Here is a 22,560-nt window from a genome sequence, read left to right on the forward strand (position 1 = left end):
CAAATTGCAGACCGCAAAACACACAACGGTCGTGTGCATAAGGCCTTTATCGCACAGTCAGTGTTCGGTCAGTGATTTTGAGCCAAAAGCATGTGGAGGTCTAAAATACAAAAACAGCTTCAGATCTTTTCCTTATAGCTTATCTTACCCTCACTCCTGGTTTTGACTCACAATCTCCTATGGAAATCAATGACGTTTGAATAGGGTCTAGAAGTGTATATAATCATAGCTGCCCTATACAAACTAGCGCAACAAAAAGTGCACACTGCTGAAGCTGGGCTGTGTTCAAATTGTGTGTACGAACTCAGACATATATGCCAAATACAGTACGTCCCTAGATTACCCAGGCGGAGGCCAAAAGTGTTGTTTCAGCCCTTGTCTGGCTACACTACTCCATACAACAATATCTAGTATTAAAATAAATAGAAGACGAACTCCACGGCACTTCCGGAAAAAATGTGCGTTTATTCGTTGTCACTGCTTGAGAAAGGTCCCATTGAGAGGACTGAAACTTTGATATTTTGTGAATAAACGCACATTTGTTTTCGGAAGTGCCGTGGAGTTAGTCTTCTATTCGTTATATGGTTGTTGGATCGCCTCTACAGCCACTGGCACTCCTCCTCATACTTTTCTACTGCTGTGCTGCCTGACATTTTTGTATTTTAGTATTAAAACAATGTACAGTATTTTTTTTGTTTTGTTTTTTACAATGGGCCATTGTATGGCATCCATTTGAGGAATCCATCTAACATCTACATCAGTCTTAGGGCATAAACGACAGGTGAACACAGCCTAATACCATCTGGTCCCCAATTAAAGATGGAGGGGGTGGGAGGAAAGAGTTCCCCCTCTGTCTGCAAGATTTCAGCAAAAATGCTTGTATCTGTAGCCGACTTTCTTGATGAAAGTCTTAACGGCTCTTGTTTAGCTGACATTTTCATATATGTATCTTTAATATTTGCTAAGGTTTAGCATCTCCTTGATGAACATGGATTTTTAGGGTTGGCTATTAAAGGCTTCACGGGATAATTTGCCATTAGATAGAATAATTTACCCAAAACTCAATCACAAGGGTTATTCTAAGGACACTTTCAACACACAGTGCAATGATCAGAAATTCCATTCATTCCCAATCAATGCCTGATGGTTCAGCTGCAGTAGAGTGTTGCTACATATACATACAGCAATCCAAAATGTAAGGCCAGGTCAAGTAACAAGTAATAGTTAAAGAAAAAAAATAATTTCTGACCAACACAGCATTTTGGCGCATGTGCAGTTGATGAAGACACTGCCCAAAGAGGGGTCAGGATGGTGGAGGCGCAAACACAGCGGGGCGGTGCGCCTGCGGGAGCTTTCCAGCAGTTGCTTGATGATGTGGAGCGAGGGGGAGAAGCAGGGCTCCGATTCAGATGGCAGTGGCTGTGCTGCACGGTGAATAGATACTGCCCCTTGGGCTCTTTATGCTAACTTATATAGCAATATCAAGATGGTTTTTAGGGGCAATAAAGAACTAAAAAGGAACACAAAAGTATGTCTGGGATAGGGTGTGATGTAAGCTGGAGGCCACCAGGAACAGTCCAAACATGTACTGTTGGTGACAGACTACCTTTAAAAATAGATAAATACAAAATATACATAAATCTGTATCCTAATAAAATTATACATCTTAAGCTAGTTTCACACCAGCGTTCTGAAGATCCAACAGGCTGTTCCGGCAGAGAAGCTACATGAATGCTGTCCAATGGAGATCTGGCCGCAGCCTGGCAAATATACAGAGAATCCGCCAGGCTAATACCACTACGCGGTAGTGTAAATGTAGCCTTAGCCCTAACAGTGAACACCAAACAAATGCAAAATCGACTGTTTTTTGTTCATTTATTCAAGTTATTGATGAGTGATCAAAATGGTCGTATGTACCTCAAAATGAAAGCATTATAAACGACAAGGTGTCCTGCAAAAAATAAGCCCTCTTAACCCCTTAAGGACACAGCCTTTTTACACCTTAGGACCAGGCCATTTTTTGAAAATCTGACCAGAGTCCCTTTAAGTGCTGATAACTTTAAAACGCTTTGACTTATCCAGGCCGTTCCGAGATTGTTTTTTCGTCACATATTGTACTTCATGACACTGGTAAAATGGAGTCAAAAAAATAATTTTTTTTGCACCAAAAAATACCTAATTTAACAAAAATTTGGAAAAATTTGCAAATTTCAAAGTTTGTTTCTCTACTTCTGTAATACATAGTAATACCCCCAAAAATTGTGATGACTTTACATTCCCCATATGCCTACTTCATGTTTGAATTGTTTTGGGAATGATATTTTATTTTTTGGGGATGTTATAAGGCTTAGAAGTTTAGAAGCAAATCTTGAAATTTTTCAGAAATTTACAAAAACTCAATTTTTAGGGACCAGTTCAAGTCTCAAGTCACTTTGCGAGGCTTACATTATAGAAACCACCCAAAAATGACCCCATCTAAGAAACTACACCCCTCAAGGTATTCAAAACTGATTTTGCATACGTTGTTAACCCTTTAGGTGTTGCACAAGAGTTATTGGCAAATGGGGAGGAAATTTGAGAATTTCATTTTTTTGTCTAATTTTTCATTTTAACCCATTTTTTCCACTAACAAACCAAGGGTTAACAGCCAAACAAGACTGTATCTTTATTGCCCTGACTCTGCCGTTTACAGAAACACCCAATATGTGGCCGTAAACTACTGTACGGCCACACAGCGGGGCGTAGAGGGAAAGGTGCGTCGTATGGTTTTTGGAAGGCTGATTTTTATGGACCGGTTTATTTACACCATGTCCCATTTGAAGCCCCCTGATGCACCCCTAGAGGAGAAACTCCCTAAAAGTGACCCCATCTAAGAAACTACACCCCTCAAGGTATTCAAAACTGATTTTACAAACTTTGTTAACCCTTTAGGTGTTGCACAAGATTTAATGGAAAATAGAGATAAAATTTCAAAATTTCACTTTTTTGGCAGATTTTCCATTTTAATATTTTTTTTCCAGTTACAAAGCAAGGGTTAACAGCCAAACAAAACTCATTATTTATGGCCCTAATTCTGTAGTTTACAGAAACACCCCATATGTGGTCGTAAACCGCTGTACGGGCACACGGCAGGGCGCAGAAGGAAAGGAACACCATATGGTTTTTGGAAGGCAGGTTTTGCTGGACTGTTTTTTTTTTACACCATGTCCCATTTGAAGCCCCCCTGATGCACCCCTAGAGTAGAAACTCCAAAAAAGTGACCCCATTTTAGAAACTACGGGATAGGGTGGCAGTTTTGTTGGTACTAGTTTAGGGTACATATGATTTTTGGTTGCTCTATATTACACTTTTTGTGCGGCAAGGTAACAAGAAATAGCTTTTTTGGCACCGTTTTTTTTTTTGTTATTTACAACATTCATCTGACAGGTTAGATCATGTGGTAATTTTATAGAGCAGGTTGTCACGGACGCGGCGATACCTAATATGTATACAATTTTTTTTTATTTATGTAAGTTTTACACAATGATTTCATTTTTAAAACTAAAAAAATGTTTTAGTGTCTCCATAGTCTAAGAGTTATAGTTTTTTTCAGTTTTTGGGCGATTATCTTAAGTAGGGTCTCATTTTTTGCGGGATGAGATGACGGTTTGATTGGCATCTATTTTGGGGTGCATATGACTTTTTGATTGCTTGCCATTACACTTTTTGTGACTTAAGATTACAAAAAATGGCTTTTTTTACACCGTTTTTATTTTTATTTTTTTACGGTGGTCATCTGAGGGGTTAGATCATGTGATATTTTTATAGAGCCGGGCGATACGGACGCGGCGATACCTAATATGTATACTTTTTTTTTTATTTATGTAAGTTTTACACAATGATTTCATTTTTGAAACAAAAAAAATGATGTTTTAGTGTCTCCATAGTCTAAGAGCCATAGTTTTTTCAGTTTTTGGGCGATTATCTTGGGTAGGGTATGATTTTTGCGGGATGAGATGACGGTTTGATTGTTACAATTTTGGCGTACATGCGACTTTTTTGATCACTTTTATTACCTTTTTTGGGAAGTAAGGTGGGCAAAATTTCAATTTCATCAAAGTTTTTTATTTTTTATTTTTATGGTGTTCACCGTTCGGGTAAAGTAACATGACCGTTTTATAGATCAGGTCGTTACGGACGCGGCGATACCAAACATGTGTAGGGAATTTTATTTTTTTCATTTTTTATCAGTGATAAATGTGTTTTTTGATTTTTACTTTTTTTTCACTTTTATTCACTTTTTTTTTTTGACCCAGACCCACTTGGTTCTTGAAGATCCAGTGGGTCTGATGTCTGTATAATACAGTACAGAACAATATATATTGTTCTGTACTGTATTTTACTTACACTGAACAGATCTATGCCGTACGGACCGCTGTATGGAAAGGGTTAAACGGCTGACATCGCATCGCAGATGTCAGCCGTTTATACCAGGGTGCCAGCAATGTGCTGGCACCCTGGTATACCCACTGAACACCAATGAATTTTCAAGGGGAGGCGGGCGGGGGATCGCGATCCCGCCTGCCGCACCGTCCGCCTCCCGCACCGCCCACACCGCCCGCAACCCTCCCCCTGCACCTCCCGCCACCATAAAAATCATTCGGGGGTGCAGGGGGGGGGGTGAATAAAACTTTTTTTTAGGCATATAAAGTTTCTGATCCCCGCGGTCAGGGACCGCGGGGACCAGAAACTGCAGAAATCGCAGCAAACCGCAGGTCTGAATTGACCTGCGGTTTGCCGCGATCGCCGACATGGGGGGGTCACGGGACCCCCCCGCGCATTTAGCCTAGGTGCCTGCTCAATGATTTGAGCAGGCACCGGGTTCCGATCACTGCTGGCCGGGCAGCAGTGATCGGAACAACACATGACGTACCGGTACGTCATGTGTCCTTAAGTACCAGGACATCATGACGTACCGGTACGTCATGTGTCCTTAAGAGGTTAAAGCGCAGTCAGCAGTAAAATAAAAACGTTATTAGACTTTGAGTGCAGCGACAAAAACACTTTTTTCAAAATATACTGTACAGACTAACCAATCAGAGCGATCACCAGCAACAGAGCACTCTGATTGGTCCCTTGCCGGCTTCTCCAGTGTCTCTGCTCTATAAAGTGTCACAGCCCCGGTTAAGGCTCCATTCACACGTCCGCAACGTGTTTTGCGGATCTACGGAGCCACAAAACACGGAAAGCGGCAACGTGTGTTCCGCATTTTGCGGACCGCACGTTGCCGGCACTAATAGAATATGCCTGTTCTTGTTCGCAATTGCGGACAAGAATAGGACATGTTCAATTTTTTGGCGGAACGGAAGTGCAGATCCGCAATTCCGTGTCCAGGCAGCACATCGTGCTGCCCCATAGGAATGAATGGGTCCGCAATTCCGCGGAACGAAATTGCGGACGTGTGAATGGGGCCTAACAGTTTAGACGCAGCTGTGTGTCTGATTGCAGCAAGTTACATGTCAGCTGGATGTACAGCTACTTTGAGGGCTTTTCCTATCTGAACATTTATGACATATTGCTAGGATATACCATAAAAGTCAGATATGTGTGGGTACCACCTCTGAAACCCGCTACTATCTCCAGAACGGGACACCCAAAGTGAAGTAGAGCATACCATGGTCTGGGGGAGGCATTCTGGAGACAGGAGAGGGTCCCAGAGGTGGTACCTGCACCTGACACTTTGGTATATCCTAGCAATATGCCATAAATATTAAGATGGGACAACCCCTTTCAGTTTCTGCCATCATTTTAAGGTACATGTATGCTGGATTTAATGTGAACATTAGTTTTAGACCATTCTCCACACAACAATGGAACATCAGAAGCTTCAACAGAATAACACCGTGCAGCGCTTGTACGGTGACATGCACAGCGTTACTCTATGGAGGACACAGATGGATTGGTCTGGTCATATGCATCTCCTTAACTGCCTAAGATAGGACAGGATAGTGAACTGTAATAAACAGAGTGACGGTGCTCAGGACATCAGAGCTGAAGCTGTAATAAATATGTGGTGGCTTACCATGCTGTTTACAGAAAATCTGCTAAAGTAAAAGGGGTATTACTGTTACTAAACGTTAATTAGTTATCCCCGCAGGATAAGGCATAATTATAGGGGTCCAGATCAAGTGACAGGTCAAGCATTCATTCTCTATGGGACTGCCAATATTGCAGAGAACTGCACTCTGCTATCTCCACCATTCCCATAGAAAATGGATCTGTCACTCCATCAGGATGGGGGTACGCAGCAAACAGTTATCTCCTATTCTGCCCTATCCAGGCTAAGGGATAACTTTTAGTAACCGGAATACCACTTTAAAGTGGCCTTTAAAGGAGTTATCTGTGTAAAGATAACGATGACCTATCCTCAGGATAGGTCATCATTATCACATTCACATAGATGGGATCAGAGTCCTGGTACCCCCACTAATCAGCTGTTTCTGGGAGTCACTGTGCTCACTGGAGCTCTGCAGGCTCCCGGCAGTTTTGCCAAGCACAGCGTCATACATTGTATAGTGGTAGTGCTTGGTATTGCAGCTCAGCCCCACTGACTTGACTGAACTAGGCCACGTGACCAACATACGGTGACATCACTGGCCTAGGAAGAGACCTAAGTGCTTATGGACCGCCACTGCCTTTTCTAACAGCTGGGAATCCTGGGAGTCAGGCCCCTGCTGATCTGATATTGATGACCCACCCAGAGGATAGCAGCACACCTCTGAAAAATGGTGTTGATCCAAGAACTGGCGATTCTAATTACAAATGTGGCTGCATGGGACCTTTAATATCTGGTATTGAAGCTCACATTGAATAGTTTTGGAAGGCACAAGATCATACAGAAATGATACCAATGTGTACTATATATCAACCAAGGTTGGGTTTTTATATAAACACAGAAAGGCCTTTTTGTCACATTGAGCAGAAAGCCTTGTATGTTCTTGATAAAGAGCCAAGTTCCAGTTTTGAACCTTGGCTTTTATAAATCTTGTGTGCGTTTAGTAAAAAAACATCATGCATGCATCCATCTATAAGAGCTTCTTACAGTTTCTTCATCATGTTGCTAATACATTAAATAAAAAATACCTGTATTGTAATGCTTTCTTCTGGTTAGTGGATGGCTGTTAGGAGAAAAGAGATGCGGTGTTCACCATTAACACAGTGGTAGTTGTTTTCTCATCACATATTGTACTTCATGATAGTGGTAAAATTGAGTCAAAAAAATTCATTTTTATTTATCAAAAAAAATACCAAGTTTGCCAAAAATTGGAAAAAATTAGAAAATTTCCAAATTTCTATTTCTCTACTTTTATAATAGATGGTAATACCTCAAAAAATAGTTATTAATTTACATTCCCCATATGACTACTACATGTTGTGATCATTTTGTGAATGCCATTTTATTTTTTGGGGACGTTAGAAGGCTTAGAAGTTTAGAAGCAAATCTTGAAATTTTTCAGAAAATTTCCAAAACCCACTTTTTAAAGACCAGGTAAGGTCTGAAGTCACTTTGTGAGGCTTACATAAAAGAAACCAAAAATGACCCCATTTTACAAACTACATCCCACAAGGTATTCAAAACTGATTTTACAAACGTTGTTAACTCTTTAGGTGTTTCTCAAGAATTAAATGGAAAATGGAGAAGAAATTTCAGAATTTCACTTTTTTGGCAGATTTTCCATTTTAATCCATTTTTTCCAGTTACAATTTGCAAGGGTGAACAGCCAAACAAACCTCAATATTTATGGCCCTAATTCTGTAGTTTACAGAATATGTGGTCGTAAACTGCAGTACGGGCACACAGCATTGCACAGAAGGAAAGGAACGCCATATGGTTTCTGGAAGGCAGATTTTGCTGGACTGGTTTATTGACACCATGTCCCATTTGAAGCCCCCTAATGCACCCCTAGAGTAGAAACTCCAGAAAAATTAACCCCATTTTAGAAACTACACTCTCAAGGTATACAAAACGGATTTTACTAACTTTGTTAACCCTTTAGGTGTTCCACAAGAATTAATGGAAAATGAAGATGACATTTCAGAATTTAACTTTTTGGCATATTTCCATTTTAATCCATTTTTTTCTAGTTACAAAGCAAGGGTTAACAGCCAAACAAACCTCAATATTTATGGCCCTGATTCTGTAGTTTACTGAAACACCCCATATGTGGTCAAACCGCTGTACGGGCACACAGCATTGCGCAGAAGGAAAGGAACGCCATATGGTTTTTGGAAAGCAGAGTTCACTGGGATAATGTTAAGCTGCCATGTCACATTTGAAAACCCCCTGATGCACCCTTAGAGTAGAAACTCCAAAAAAAGCGACCCCATTTTGGAAACTACAGGAAAAGGTGGCAGTTTTGTTGGTACTATTTTAGGGTACATATGATTTTTGGTTGCTCTATTTTACACTTTTTGTGAGGCAAAGTAACAAAAAATAGCTGTTTCGGCACAGTTTTTATTTTTTGTTATTTACAACATTCATCTGACTGGTTAGATCATTTTGGTTCGATTTTTATAGAGCAGGTTGTTACGGACGCGACAATACCAAATATGACTTTTTTTGGTTGTTTGTTTCAGTTTTACATAATAAAGCATTTTTAAAAAAAAAGATTTTTTAGTGTCTACATTCTGAAAGCCGTATTTTTTTTTTTCGGTGACTGTCTTGTGTAGGGGCTCATTTTTTCGGTATGATATGTTGGTTTGATTGGTACTATTTTAGGGTGCATATAACTTTTTGATCGCTTGCTATTAAACTTTTTGTAATGTAAGGTGACAAAAAAATGGCTTTTTTGACAGTTTATTTTTTTACGGTGTTCACCTGAAGGATTATGTCATGTGATATTTTTATAGAGCAGGTTCTTACGGATGCGGCGATACCTAATATGCATACTTTTTTTTATTTATGTAAGTTTTACACAATTATATCATTTTTAAAAAAAATAAAAAATGATGTTTTAGTGTCTCCATAGTCTGAGAGCCATAGTTTTTATTTATTTTTTGGTCGATTGTCTTAGGTAGGAGCTCATTTTTTGCGGGATGAGGTGACTGTTAGATTGGTACTATTTTGGGGTGCATATGACTTTTTGATCGCTTGCTATTAAACTTTTTGTGATATAAGGTGACAATAAATGGCTTTTTTGACACAGTTTTAATATTTTTATGGTGTTCATCTGAGGGGTTAGGTCATGTGATATATTTAAAGAGACGGTCAATATGGACGAGGCGATACCAGATATGTCTACTTTTCTTTTTTTTTTACCTTTACAGCCTGCTTGCCTGTGAGATCCAGGGGGCTGGATCTCACAGGCTCTCCCGCAAGGCAGCCACGATCCCCAAGTAAGGCAACGGGCTGCCTTCCATGCCATCGGGTACCAATCACAGCAGCGCGGGGACCCGATGGCACATCAAGGGTTAATGCGTTGGCATCAGTGTTTTCACCGATGCATGCAGCAGGGGTCCGGCTATCAGTGACTTCCGAACCCCTGCCGCGATCGGCGCGGGCCGCAGCTCCTGCACCCACCCGATCACCGCTCTGTACATAAACGACGCTGGTCCTTAAGTCACGGACATCTGCGCTGTACATGTAGGGTCAGGTCCTCTACGGGTTAAGGGGCATCTGTCAGCAGATTTGTACCTATGAACCTGGCTGACCAGTGATTCGCTGCAGTTGTATAAAGCTCCTGACTCACACTGCCTGCCTGTACTGTGTGTGCCGACTCTACAGTATAGTTCTGAGGGATGTAGCTTCGAACTGGTCTCCCTGCATTCTGCATGTAAGAGCTGACAGAGGACAGACGAGGCAGAGAGGGCAGACAAGCTCAAGCTGCATCACACACGAAAACATGGAGACCCCGAAGTGTGAGGGGACAACAGCTCTGTGTCACTGGTCTGTTACTTGCTACCCTTACACAGCACTCAGAGCAGTGCAGCGAGACTCTGAAAAAGTTGATCTGTAGTTACAGTCTTGTTTATTCCGGTATGTCATGGTTTATAGGGGTACATAGAGCAATGCAACAATTCTTACCAATTCAGGACATGACGAACCTAGGAACAAACAAAATACAAAATTGTCACTACACAAACAATTGGTTTATGAATAATAAATTATTACTACTATTATGCGCAAACCTCTAAATCAATCACAGTATGCAGCTTTAACACCCTTGAAGAGATATCGATATTGGCAATTTAGGATCCAGCAATTTCAGCTTTTTATTTTTGCATTTTAAGATCCATAACACTTATTTTTTTGCAGTGCTATAAAAGCTTTTTTTCGTGGGATGAGTTATATTTTTCAGTGGCACCGTTTGGGTGTGCATAAGGCCACGTTTACATTTACAGGTTTTTTTCTCCCAGGCTGTGAGCTGTGTGCTGTGATTGGCCAGCGCTGCAGCCTAGGAGAAGGAGACGCCCACAGGACAAGGGAAGACCCGCCTACTATGACTTAAGGAGCAAAGGTACCGGAGGGCATAACGGGAGAACAGAGCGGCGCCCGGGGATAATAGTAAGTGCCGTGAGATCCCCGGGCGACCGCTCTACATGGCAGCATACTTAGTTCACATAGTTTTTACAAGTGAAAGGTCCTCTTTAATGTGTCCATTCACAAATCTGTATTTTATTTTTTTTACTGACCATCGGTCAGTGACAAAGAAACAAAAAAAAAAAAAACAAAAAAAAAACACAGCATTTAGGCTTCGTTCACGTCACCGTTCAGGCTTTCCGTTCTCCTGCTCAGTTTAGGAGCAGGAGAACAGAAAGAACGGATTTGGCACATAACTGAGCCAAATGGAACCTACGGACCCCATAGACTATAATGGGGTCCGTTAGGTTTCCATTCAAAAGATTTTGGAGCGGAGACAAAAGTAGTGCATGCAGGACTTTTGTCTCTGCTTCAAAAATCTTCTTCTGAGTGAACACCTAACGGACCCCATTATAGTCTATGGGGTCCTTAGGTTCTGTTCGGCTCAGTTATGTGCTGAATCCGTCCCTTCCGTTCTCCTGCTCCTAAACGGAGCAGGAGAACGGTAAGGGTGAAAAGTGATGTGAACAAAGCCTTAGGTCCATAATGTGGGCAAAACATGACCATTGAAATCTGAGTGTGTGAAAAATCACTGACATAAGGCTACTTTCACACTCGCGTTTTGGGCGGATCCGTCATGGATCTGCAAAAACGGATCCATTACAATAATACAACCGCATGCATCAGTCATGAACGGATCTATTTGTATTATCTGTAACATTGCCAAGACTGATCAGTCATAAACTCCATTGAAAGTCAATGGGAGACGGATCCGTTTTCTATTGTCCAGTTTGGCTCAGTTTCGTAAAGCAGACAGCAGCATTTTTCCGTCTCCAGAGCGGAATGGAGACTGATCAGAGGCAAACTGATGCATTCTGAGCAGATCCTTTTCCATTCAGAATGCATTAAGGGCAAAACTGATCCGCTTTGGACCGCTTGTGAGAGCCCTGAACGGATCTCACAAACTGAAAGCCAAAACGCAAGTGTGAATGGACCCTAACACGGATGGCATCAGTGTTTGGTCTGTTTTTCACTGACATGAGGTGCTCTGGAAAGTAATTTTCAGCTGAGCAGTGTACGTCGAATACGGATGACATGCGGAGGGCAAAAACAGGAAGCACAGACCAAGCACAGATCCTTCACGGATGAAACACGCATTAATTTTTTCACGGACATATGATCGAGGCCTTAGACATTGCAGTTTTCATTGGTATCATTTTGGAATAAATATCATTTATCAATTATGGTAGCTTTTAACAGTTTTTTTTTTTTTGGTGAGGTGGTAAAAAAAAAACATTATATGGTCATTATTTTTGTGTTTTTTAACTCTATAAACTATGCAGTATAATTAATAAGTGATCTTTATTTGTAGCAAATATGCATTTTGAAAGAATAAAATATTTTCAAATCCTTTATGATAGTGTATTTTTTGGGTGGGGTTTAAAAAAAAAAAACCTATGAAAGAATTTTTGTTTTGTTTTTTCTAAACGGCAATCTCTTACACTACATTACACTGACAGGTAATAGGCAGATAACCATAGCAAGCATGGGTGCCTTTGTTAGGCTGCTTTCACACTAGTGTTTTTTGGGGATACGTCATGGATCTGCAGAAATGCTTCCGCTACAATAATACAAGCGCATGTATCCGTCATGAACGGATCTGGTTGTATTATGTCTTATATAGCCATGACGGATCTGTCCTGACACACTATGTATATATAGTGTTAGAGAAAACGGATCTGTCCCCATTGACTTACATTATGTGTCAGGACAGATCCGTCTTGCTCCGCACCACATCGCGGACAGAAAAACGCGATGGGGACCCAACCAAATGGAACGGAATGCATTTTAGTACATTCAGTTTCGTTCAGTTCAGTTTTGTCCCCATTGGCAATGAATGGGGACAAAACTGAAGGGTTTTCTTCCGCTATTAAGTTCCTATGACAGATCTCAACAGCGGAATTGAAAACGCAGATGTAGAAGTAGCCTTAGAAGCAGCAAGAAAAAAAAAAAATAAAGAAAAAAAAAGTGTTCTTCTAACATCCACAGAAAAGTTTAAAAACATCCAAGGTTTATTTGAAACTATTGGAAAATTAGAAAATGTGCATTTCCAAAGCATACTTCACTTATAGCTATGAGTACGAAAGAGTAAAGGCTTGTAATACATAAGTCGTTTTCGGTGGAGATCTACATTAATGTTTTCTATAGACGCTGGAGAAAGAATTTTTTCTACCTACGCTTACAAAAATGTACAAGGAAAACTTCAGCCCGGCACACTATTAAACTTTTTCAATCTTATCTAGTTATTTCCTGATACAACTAATCGGATGCCCATATGCAAATCATTGTAACCGCGTCTGCTAAACGGGCGTACGGTGGGTGGTAACATACAAAGCGGCTGCAAGCTGGGCTACAGACGATAATGCACACAGATGATTTTTTGGTGTAATGCACAGATCAGGTCTATCCCGCACCTCTTAGTCAAAAGAGGCCATAAAAAGGAAAGCGGGTAAAATGCTGAAGCCCAAACTACTGGTAATTAAAGGGATTTTCCCCATTAAAAACATATTTCACCCGAGTCCATTGTGCGAATGGAGCTGAAGTGCACGTGTGACCACTGTTCCATTCACTTCTATGGGACTAATCTAAGTGGACGTAATGATGGTGACACATACGTGCCACTGCTCCATTCATACTAGACATTAGGGACTCAGGGATCCCTGTGCTCGTGATTGGTGGGGCCCCCAGAGGTCAGATCATACATTTATAACCTATCCTGTGGATAAGCGATAAATGTTGTTAATGAGGTAAACCCCTTTGAGGTGTTAAACAATATGTTACCCCAATTCCAACAGATCTTATTACCGAACACAAAACATGCCAGCCAGCATGCACCCAGAGGTAACACAGACATATTTTCTTTCCATGTCCGTTACGTTTTTTTTTTTTTTTTGCAGACCGTATGCGGAACCATTCATTTCTATGGGTCCGCAAAAAAAAACGGAAGGTGCTCAGTGTCATTCCGTTTCCGTATTTCCTCTCTGCAAAAAAATAGAACATGTCCTATTATTGTCTGCATTACGGACAAGGATAGTACTGTTCTAGGCCAGCTGTTCCATTACGCAAAATACGGAATGCCCACGGACATCATCTGTATTTTTTGAGGATCCGTTTTTTTTCTGTGGACCGCAAAATACATACGGTCGTGTGCATGAGGCCTTAAGGAGAAGATTTGGATGCCAAACCTTGTTACTTACTGCTTAACATTTCTTCACACTTCTTGATCCATGAAGAAAATGATGACTCCGATGCTAAAGGAAGAAGTTTTTGAACAATTAGCAAACATTAAGCTTTTGATATTTGTATACCTTAAAAGGGCTTATCTGGGAATAAAGACCTTTTAGCAAGTGCCTGCAGCCTGCCTCCCTAAGCTGAAGATTCATACTTACCTGCCCCCCACTGCTACAGTCCTCAGCTGTGTCCACATCCTAGTCCCCCCCAGTGTTGACAGTATGGTCACAAGCAGCACATCCCCTCTGAAGCCGGCTTTGGCTGCAGCAGAGCATGTGACTATGCCCAAGCTGCACCAGATGTCAACACTGCGGGAGCTGGAACATGGGCCCTACAGAGGCAGTGCAGAGGACCAGCACAGCGGGGAGTGGGTAAGTATGAATCTTCAGTTTAGGGTGGCAGGCTGCAGGCACTAGCTAAAATGTCCTTATTCCCGGAGAACCCCTTTAAGGCAATCTGTCACCAGTTTATACTCTCCTAAATAAGGGCAACATAAACTAGTGATAATTCCTCTTAGCAAAAAGATGTTCTGCTAAAATCTTGTACTGAACAGCTCCAGTGCATACCACAGAGTCCTAATCTTCATGAGCTTCCAGCTCTCCCTGCTCTCCTGCCGCAGATCGCAGTAGGAACAAGGAGATTATGAATATCAGGACTCATCAGCATGTGCTGGAGCTGTCAGGACTAAGGCTGAGTTCACACTTCAGTTATTTGATTAGTTATTTCCATCACTTATTGTGAGCCAAAACCCCTCGTGAAGCCTACTCAGAGATCAGGTATAATGGAAAGATCTGCACGCTTGCTGCTGACTTCTCTCATAGATCACTGCTGATTGCCAGGGATCTCAGCAGTGAGGCACCCTGTGAATAGCTTGTTTTCAAGAGGCCCTCCTAACAAAAAGGGATCAGCCAAAGCACACAACACTTTAATTATGTTGTGGCAGCTATTTTTGGCAAATGAGACAACTGGAAGAGTAGCCAAACTGGTTGTCTTTTTAGAAGTGAAAGATGAACTGTCAGGTATGGCTGCACTATTGCTGCTGCCTTTTTCCAAAAATACAAGAAAACCAAAATGTGACTATTCCTGTAAAAATCTATACGGTAAATAATGATCTGCCAAGTGTCTCCTGCCATTAGATCCTGGTAGATGAGAACATCAGCAAAACTGAAGGTATCTGAAACTAACGTTCACAGCTTACAAACGTGCAGTCCACAAAAGGAGCCAACATGGTCGGGGATGCCCAACCTGCGGTCCTCCAGCTGTTGAAAAACTACAATTTCCATCATGCTTGGACAGCCTACAGCTATCAGGGCATGCTGGAAGTTGTAGTTTGGAAGAGCTAGAGGGCCGTAGATTTGGCACATGTGGGAATTAATGTGAGAGAGGTTCATGAATACAGACATTTTTCTGTTGAAAGTAGGTGATGCCTATTGAAGAACAGTATATTCTGTCTCTTTCTCTCCCCCCCCCCCCCCCCCAAAGGCTGAAATGGAGAATAACAGAAAAACAGATATCATCAACTATAGATATATATGGAGTTCAGGTGCCAGAACCAGTTCTCCAATCTTGAGAAAACAGTCTTTTAATCCATATGCAAATTAGTGCACAAGAGCAGGCCCGAGCCGCTCGGTGCACCATACAGACATTTTCAGCAGTACATCCATTGTGCATATGGTGCCATTTTCAATCCCAATGGTGTATTCATTTCAAGCATCAGACACACGACACCCACATTCATAACAATGATTTGGAGGTCTGCAGAGTAGATTTTCATATAGGATACACACAATAGATTTCAAATTTAGTGCTGGTCTTTTGTGCATTCTGACTACGCAATAATCCTTAGAGAAAACAAATCTGTCATATTTTAGGGTCATCAGATGTGAATAAACATGTATGGCACATCACCTAAATAGCATGAAAAGCAGGCTAAATCATGAGAATATCAGGGATTACAGTAATTCACACACTGGAAGGCACACTGCTGACTGGATCAATAGCTGGTTTCATCACTCTAGACTGTCTACAGAGAATATATTGCTTCACCTCATCCTGTAAAAGTGTTTCACTACCCAAATCAAAATGACAGCTCACTGGAAAGCTCTCTCTCACCAAAACCAGATCTCTGATGACTAGCACTCCTGCAGAAGACAATAGTAAATCCTCCATGGAGATTTTGTGTTATATGGTACAAACATACTATTTTAACCAGTGCAATTACAAAATTGTAAAAGTGTACCTATAGTTCCAGGTGACTTTTCAGAATAAGCTACTATATCTGGCCATTCTATAACTTGTATTCTGCATTTAACCAGTTTCCTGTCTGCAGGTTCAGTGTCTAATTGTAGAGATAGTAGACAAAGATTAGCTGCTGTCTCCCATCCACAACATCATTTACATAGAAGAAATTCTACCCCAGGACACTTTCAGTGCTGACGAATGGAGAAGGTATACAACAGTAATGAGCAATGTAGCTGTGGATTCAGCACTGGAGTGAGATAGGAAACTTACTAGAGCCAGCAGCAGCATCTCTGTGTGTGCCTGTGCCAAAATTTCCCCCTCATCCTGCACTCAAAACTCCAAAATAAGAAACTAAAGAATGTTGGAAATCTTTACTAATTTATTGAAAACGAAAAATTAAAATATTGCATTAACATAAGTATTCAGACCCTTTTCTCAGTACATAGTTGATGCACCTTTGCCGATTATAGCCTCCAGTGATGCTACAAGGTTTGCACCCCTGAATTTGAGGATTTTCTGTCATCTTTCTCAGCCGATCGTCTCCAGCTCTCAGGTTGGATGGGGACCACTGGTGGACAGCCATTTTCAGGTCTTTCCAGAGATGTTCAATTGAATTCAAGTCAGGGCTCAAGGACATTCACAGAGATGTCCCTTAGGCCTAGTTCACACGAACGTGTGACCCGTGGGCGTATTGCAGGCCGCAATACACGGCCACAGTTCAGTGTGCATTCCGCATCACGGATGCGGACCCATTCACTTCAATGGGTCCGCAAATCCGGAATCGCGGAACGGCCGCACGGGACGGGACCCCTCTGAAGCACTACGGGGTTACGTCCCGTACTTCCGTTCCACAAAAGGATAGAACATGTCCAATCTTTTAGCGGAACGGGCGGATCGCGGACCCATTAAAGTGAATGGGTCCGCGATCCGATGCGGCTGACCTACGGCCGGCGATCGTGCATTGCGGCCCGCATCACACACGTTCGTGTGAACTCGGCCTTAGGTACTCGTGTTGTCTTGGCTATGTGCTTAGGGTCATTGTCTTGTTGGAAGGTAAACCTTCGGCCCAGTCTGAGGTCCAGAGCACTCTGGATCAGGTTTTCATTATGATTATCTCTGTACTTTGCTCCACTCAGCTTTCCCTCAACCCTGACTAGTCTCTCTGTCCCAGCCGATGAAAAACACCCTCACAGCATGATGCTGCCACCATTATGCTTCACTTTAGTGACAGGATTGTGCAGGTGATGAGCTGTACCTGGTTTCCTCCAGACATGATACTTAGATTTAAAGAGGACCTTTTTCTCAATGGGCGTCTCGTTCTCCCTGGCTGTAGAGCTGTCCAATCAAAGCGCAGAACATCACAGGGAGAAAAAAAAAACCTCAGCTTCTCCCTGGCTGTGACGCTCTGCGCTGCGATTGGACAGCGCTACAGCCAGGGAGAACGAGACGCCCATTGAGAAAAAGGGCAGTCTTCTCCCCATTGCCCCGATGCTAGCAATTAGCATACAGAGCGGGAGAAAATACCGGGGGCCACAGCGGGCGAATGGAGCAGTGCCAAGGAACAATAGCAAGTGCAGTGAGATCCCTGGGCGCCGTGCTACATATCCTGATAGTTACAATGTTTCAGCGCTCTATCAGGGTGAATAGGACAAGGGATGAAAAGATCCCAGGTTCTAGCCCCTAAGGGGGGAAATAGTTATTAAATGAAAAGGAAAAAAGGAATTTTACATATAAGATATATAAACATATCGCCACGTCCAAAAAGTCCAAACTATTAAAATATAGAAAAAAAATAAAAAATCTATGCGGTGAATGCCGAAACAGAAAAAAATAAAAAATGCGCGATTCGCCATTTTTTAAAAATGCGGAATGCACGTGGCTTTTTTGGTGTTTGATTTTTTTCACGTGGTATCGAATGGTATCGAACTATAACAATATTTTTTATGGTATCAAAATCTAATCAAAAATTTGGTATCGAAACCACTCGAATATAAACTAGTGACAGATCCCCTTAGAAAAATTTTCGGTCATTTTGTTTATTGACCCAGCCATTTTGCTAAAATCTTGTGCAAAACAGCTCGAATAAATGCCGAACGAGCCACCATATTCATGAGCTCCTGGCTCTCCCCTCCCACCTGCTGCTGATTCATATGGAAAACGGTCAATCAAAGGCAGAGGAAGGCAAAAAACCCCATGAGGTTTATAAAAATCATCAGAACCCCTGCCATCAGTCCCCAACACCCTTCGTTCCCCCCTGTGCAATCAGCCCAAGTGCATCAGTTCCCCCCAGTGCCAACAGCGCTCACCCCAGAGCCATAGTCTCTGCTCCCCCTTGTGTCATAGTCTCTGCTCCCCCTTGTGTCATAGTCTCTGCTCCCCCTTGTGCCCTCCTGCCCCTCCGCCTGACACCCGGAGTGCACAGTCATTGGTTGCTATGACACTGTGCACTCCAGGCACCAAGCCATAGTCTCACCCCCACCAACTTACGTTTCCAGCAGGGGCGCCGCTGACACTTCATCGCTCCGTGCTGCTCTGGGACTGAAGTCACACAGCGTGTAAGGTCACGGCGTGCGTGCGTCCGTCAGAAGGTCAGTGCAGCGCGGGACCATGGACATGCTGTTGAGTGTCCGGAGGCCCCCTGCTGGAAAGGTGAGTATTCCAAGTGCATTGCGGGCCAGCGGGAGACCACAGAGCGGGAGTAATAGCAAGCACTTAACTCCCGCTCCATGGTCACGTGACACAAACGAATCCTCGATGCAAAAAATTTGCATCAAGGATTTTTTTGTGTTGAATTACTCGATTTAATCGAGTACTCATTGCAGCCCTAATCTATGCCACTTTTCCTACAGAAAACATTATGGGCATACAAGAAACCTCAGGTTCAGGCGAAGACAATGGTGCACACTGATTAATGTAATTGCTCCTAGGTTTTGCCGTAAAATGTTGCAACACTTTGCCAATTTGGCACAACCAGTTTTAGAAATATCTAGTGCACCTAGCTTGCTGAGAGGAAAGGGGCACTACCTATCATGCAACATTTTGGACGTGTTGGCACAAAATTCTGTCACAAAGTAAGTAAACCATTGGCGTAACGTTAGACAAAAGAGTCTACCTATGTATCCCATTTTTTATCCAGCATATGATAAATTTGGCACATCTTTAGGCTGCCTGTTTCACTTTACACTGTCTACAGTATTACTAAATCTGCCAGAAGCATCCTAAACATACATCCAACCTACACAGGAATAGATGAGAACCAGTCCACAATATAGACATATACTCACAATTCAATGTTTGGCCTTGTTCAAATGAATCTTGTGCAGTTGAGTAGTTCTTTAAGTGGAATTCAGCCTCCCTGTAAAAGTGGGTTTCAAACAATTAGAAAGTAACAGCAAAGGCAAACGTTCACATTGTTTATAATGTGACAAGTGTGACCACTGCAGCCAATCACTGTCCTCAGCGGTCTCTCGAGCTGTCTGTTTGCTTATGATCACCGAGGTGGTAACGGAGGCTGCTTCGAAGTGACAGAGAAGCTAATGGAATTCCTTCAGTCAGCCCGTCACCAGCTACCTCATACTAGTGAACAGGACTGTATATATCACAGGCCAAAAAATATATACCGTACTTCAAAAAACAACCTTGTCATAATTCACGTTTTGTAATAAATAACACATGGTCTTATGATCAAGGAACGCAGACTCATGTCTAGTCACAAGCGCCAGGATTTTCGAATATTGGAAACCTAGCAAATGACATATTGTATAAAATTATTAATATTTTATATTAGTGTTTGGTATGCCTGGGTTGGTAAAATATCATGTATAAATTGCCGGTCATTTTATCCATCTCATAGATACCTACAAGAGGTTGTACTTCAAATGACATAATACACCATATTATCTTTTTTGCAGCTTGTAGCACTGTACTAGTCATTCCTTGCTGCTCTAACATGCCCACATCCTCCAAGTACTGCTTTGCTGTGTTACCATTGAAGGTCAGTGTGCTAAGAGTTTTGCTTGTCTTATACTAGAACACAGTGGGGTACATTTATCAAGCTAGCCTGTTTTTAGGCTTTCGCATTTTCTTTACCTTTACCTTATCAAGCACTTCATAAATGAGGCTAGGCGTACTGGCATTAGTCTGACCTCTAGTGGTTCTTTATCAGTACGACATGTTCATATTCACTAATGGGGTCATTTATCAAACTGGTGTAAAGTAGAATTGGCTTAGTTGCCCATAGCAACCAGATTCCACATTTCATTTTTGACAGCTCCTTTGGAAAATGAAAGGTGGAATCTGATTGGTTGCTATGGGCAACTAAGCCAGTTCTACTTTACACAAGAATGACCCCATAATACTGGTATAATTAGCATGCACATGAAAATGTGGTGCAAGAGAGCTGAAATTGGGTGCACGTCTCCATAAAAGTAGGCAAAATGTGGCACAACTCACCACTCAAAAACAGCAGCATAAAAGTATGGCAGCCCTGAAGAGGAGTAGAAATTACACTGTTTTTACGACTAAATCAGGCGCAAAATAAGGCTACTTTCACACTGGCGTTTCTGGGTCCGCTTGTGAAATCCGTTTCAGGGCTCTCACAAGCGGCCCAAAACGGATCAGTTTAGCCCCAAAGCATTCTGAATAGATAAGGATCCGTTCAGAATGCATCAGTTTGGCTCCGTTCCGCCTCCATTCCGTTCTGGAGGCGGACACCAAAACGCTGTCTGGAGCATTTTGGTGTCTGCCTGACGATGCAGAGCTAAACGGATCCGTCCTGGCTTACAATGTAAGTCAATGGGGACGGATCCGTTTTCACTGACACAATATGGTGCAATTGGAAACGGAAAGACTTTTTTTTTTTTAAAGAATAATGCAAACGGATCCGTTCTGAACGGATACAAGCGTTTGCATTATCGGTGCGGATCCGTCTGTGCAGATACAAGACGGATCCGCACCGAACGCAGGTGTGAAAGTAGCCTAAGGCGCACCTACATAAATAGGTCGGAAAATAGGCACAAAAGTTAGAAAACTTCCGAATTAGTCAAAAAATAAATAAAAAAAACAGGTGAACAAGGCACTAATGCCTCCAAAACAGGCGCATTTTCAGTATTAAATGAGAAAAAAATAAAATAAATAAGACTGTCTAAAAACAGGTGCAGACACTATAGCAGGGATGGCCAACCTGAGGCTCTCCAACTATAGTAAAACTACAGCTCCCACCATGCACTGCAGTAGGCCAATAGCTGTGGGCAGTGTGGGAGTTGTAGCTAGAGAGCCTCCGGTTGGCCATCCCTGCACTGTACTAAATGTGCCCCAGTGCATTCCTGTGAGTGTTCTGTAGTGTGGCGTCTCATCTGCTATGAAGGGTGGTGGCAACGTGGTATGTGGACGTGCTTGGAGGACGCTTAACTCTTTGGTAGCCTATGCATTAGGAGAGTGTGGGAGCAGAGTTCACCCTTAGGGCTCATGCACACAAACGTATTTTTGGTCTGCACCCAATCCGCAGTTTTTGCGAGTCAGATGTGGACCCATTCACTTCAATGGGGCAGCAAAATGTACAGACAGCACACCTGTGTGCTGTCGGCAGCTGTACGTCCATTCCGCAGCAACGCAAAAAAATAAAACACATCCTATTCTTGTCCGTTTTACGTACAAGGATAGGACAGTTCTATAGAGGGCAGGACGTTCCGTTCCGCAAAATGTGGAATGCACGTGGCCGTATGCATGAGCCATTACAGTCACATCCAAGATCACGGGTGCACGGTGTTGCGTGATTATTGTGAGCATCTACAAAGTGTATGGTCCAAAATTTGTTGTACATGTAGGAGTACCAGCAGGCTTGGTATTACATAGGAAGGTGACTTTGGGTATGTGTTAGGGCTCATTCAGACGGCCGTATGATGTCCGCAAAAATACTGAATGCTATCCGTTTTTTTGCGGATCCGCAAAAAAACGGATAGCATTCAGTATTTTTGCGGACCCATAGACTTCAATGGGGCCATGTCCTGATTTTCACGGACAAGTATAGGACATGTTTCATTTTTTTTGCGGATCCGCAAAAAAACGGATAGCATTCAGTATTTTTGCGGACAGCATACGGCCGTCTGAATGAGCCCTTATTTAGGAGCATGTAAGTGGTTTGGGAGGGGGGTATACAAACTGACAGATTCACTTTTTAAGAAGTAGATATGAGCGGCCAGTCAACAGCCACTCAGGTTCTGCATCTGTGGCGGTCATAGAAATCTCCCTGCAGAAGCAACTTCATCCAAAAACATATGCAAGACACCTATGAAATGCTGCACATCTGATGTCAAAACAGGGCGAGTATGGAAGACATACATGATCTACATACACGGCACGCTAACGCAAAAAGCTCATTTTCTGCGTATTATTATAGGGATAAACACAAGCGTGATGTTTTATTATTTTTTCACAGATATATAATTCTCCCATTATGCTTTGCTGTTGCA

The 22,560-nt window shown here is 42.3% G+C and overlaps 1 protein-coding gene across 1 annotated transcript in view; it reads right to left on the reverse strand.

The window, feature by feature from the left end:
* The window catches only part of SUGT1 (SGT1 homolog, MIS12 kinetochore complex assembly cochaperone), a 137,778-nt gene that overhangs the window by 67,667 nt on the left and 47,551 nt on the right, over window positions 1–22,560 (reverse strand). Inside the window, exons 6-9 of the mRNA XM_040425388.1 lie at window positions 19,375–19,445; window positions 13,816–13,869; window positions 10,064–10,083; window positions 7,123–7,157 (exon numbers count right to left, since the gene is read on the reverse strand). Coding sequence (XP_040281322.1) covers window positions 7,123–7,157; window positions 10,064–10,083; window positions 13,816–13,869; window positions 19,375–19,445 — 180 coding nt within the window. The remainder of the gene's footprint in view (window positions 1–7,122; window positions 7,158–10,063; window positions 10,084–13,815; window positions 13,870–19,374; window positions 19,446–22,560) is intronic.

Source organism: Bufo bufo, chromosome 3, assembly GCF_905171765.1.
Source record: "Bufo bufo chromosome 3, aBufBuf1.1, whole genome shotgun sequence".
Classification (NCBI taxonomy): Eukaryota; Metazoa; Chordata; class Amphibia; order Anura; family Bufonidae; genus Bufo; species Bufo bufo.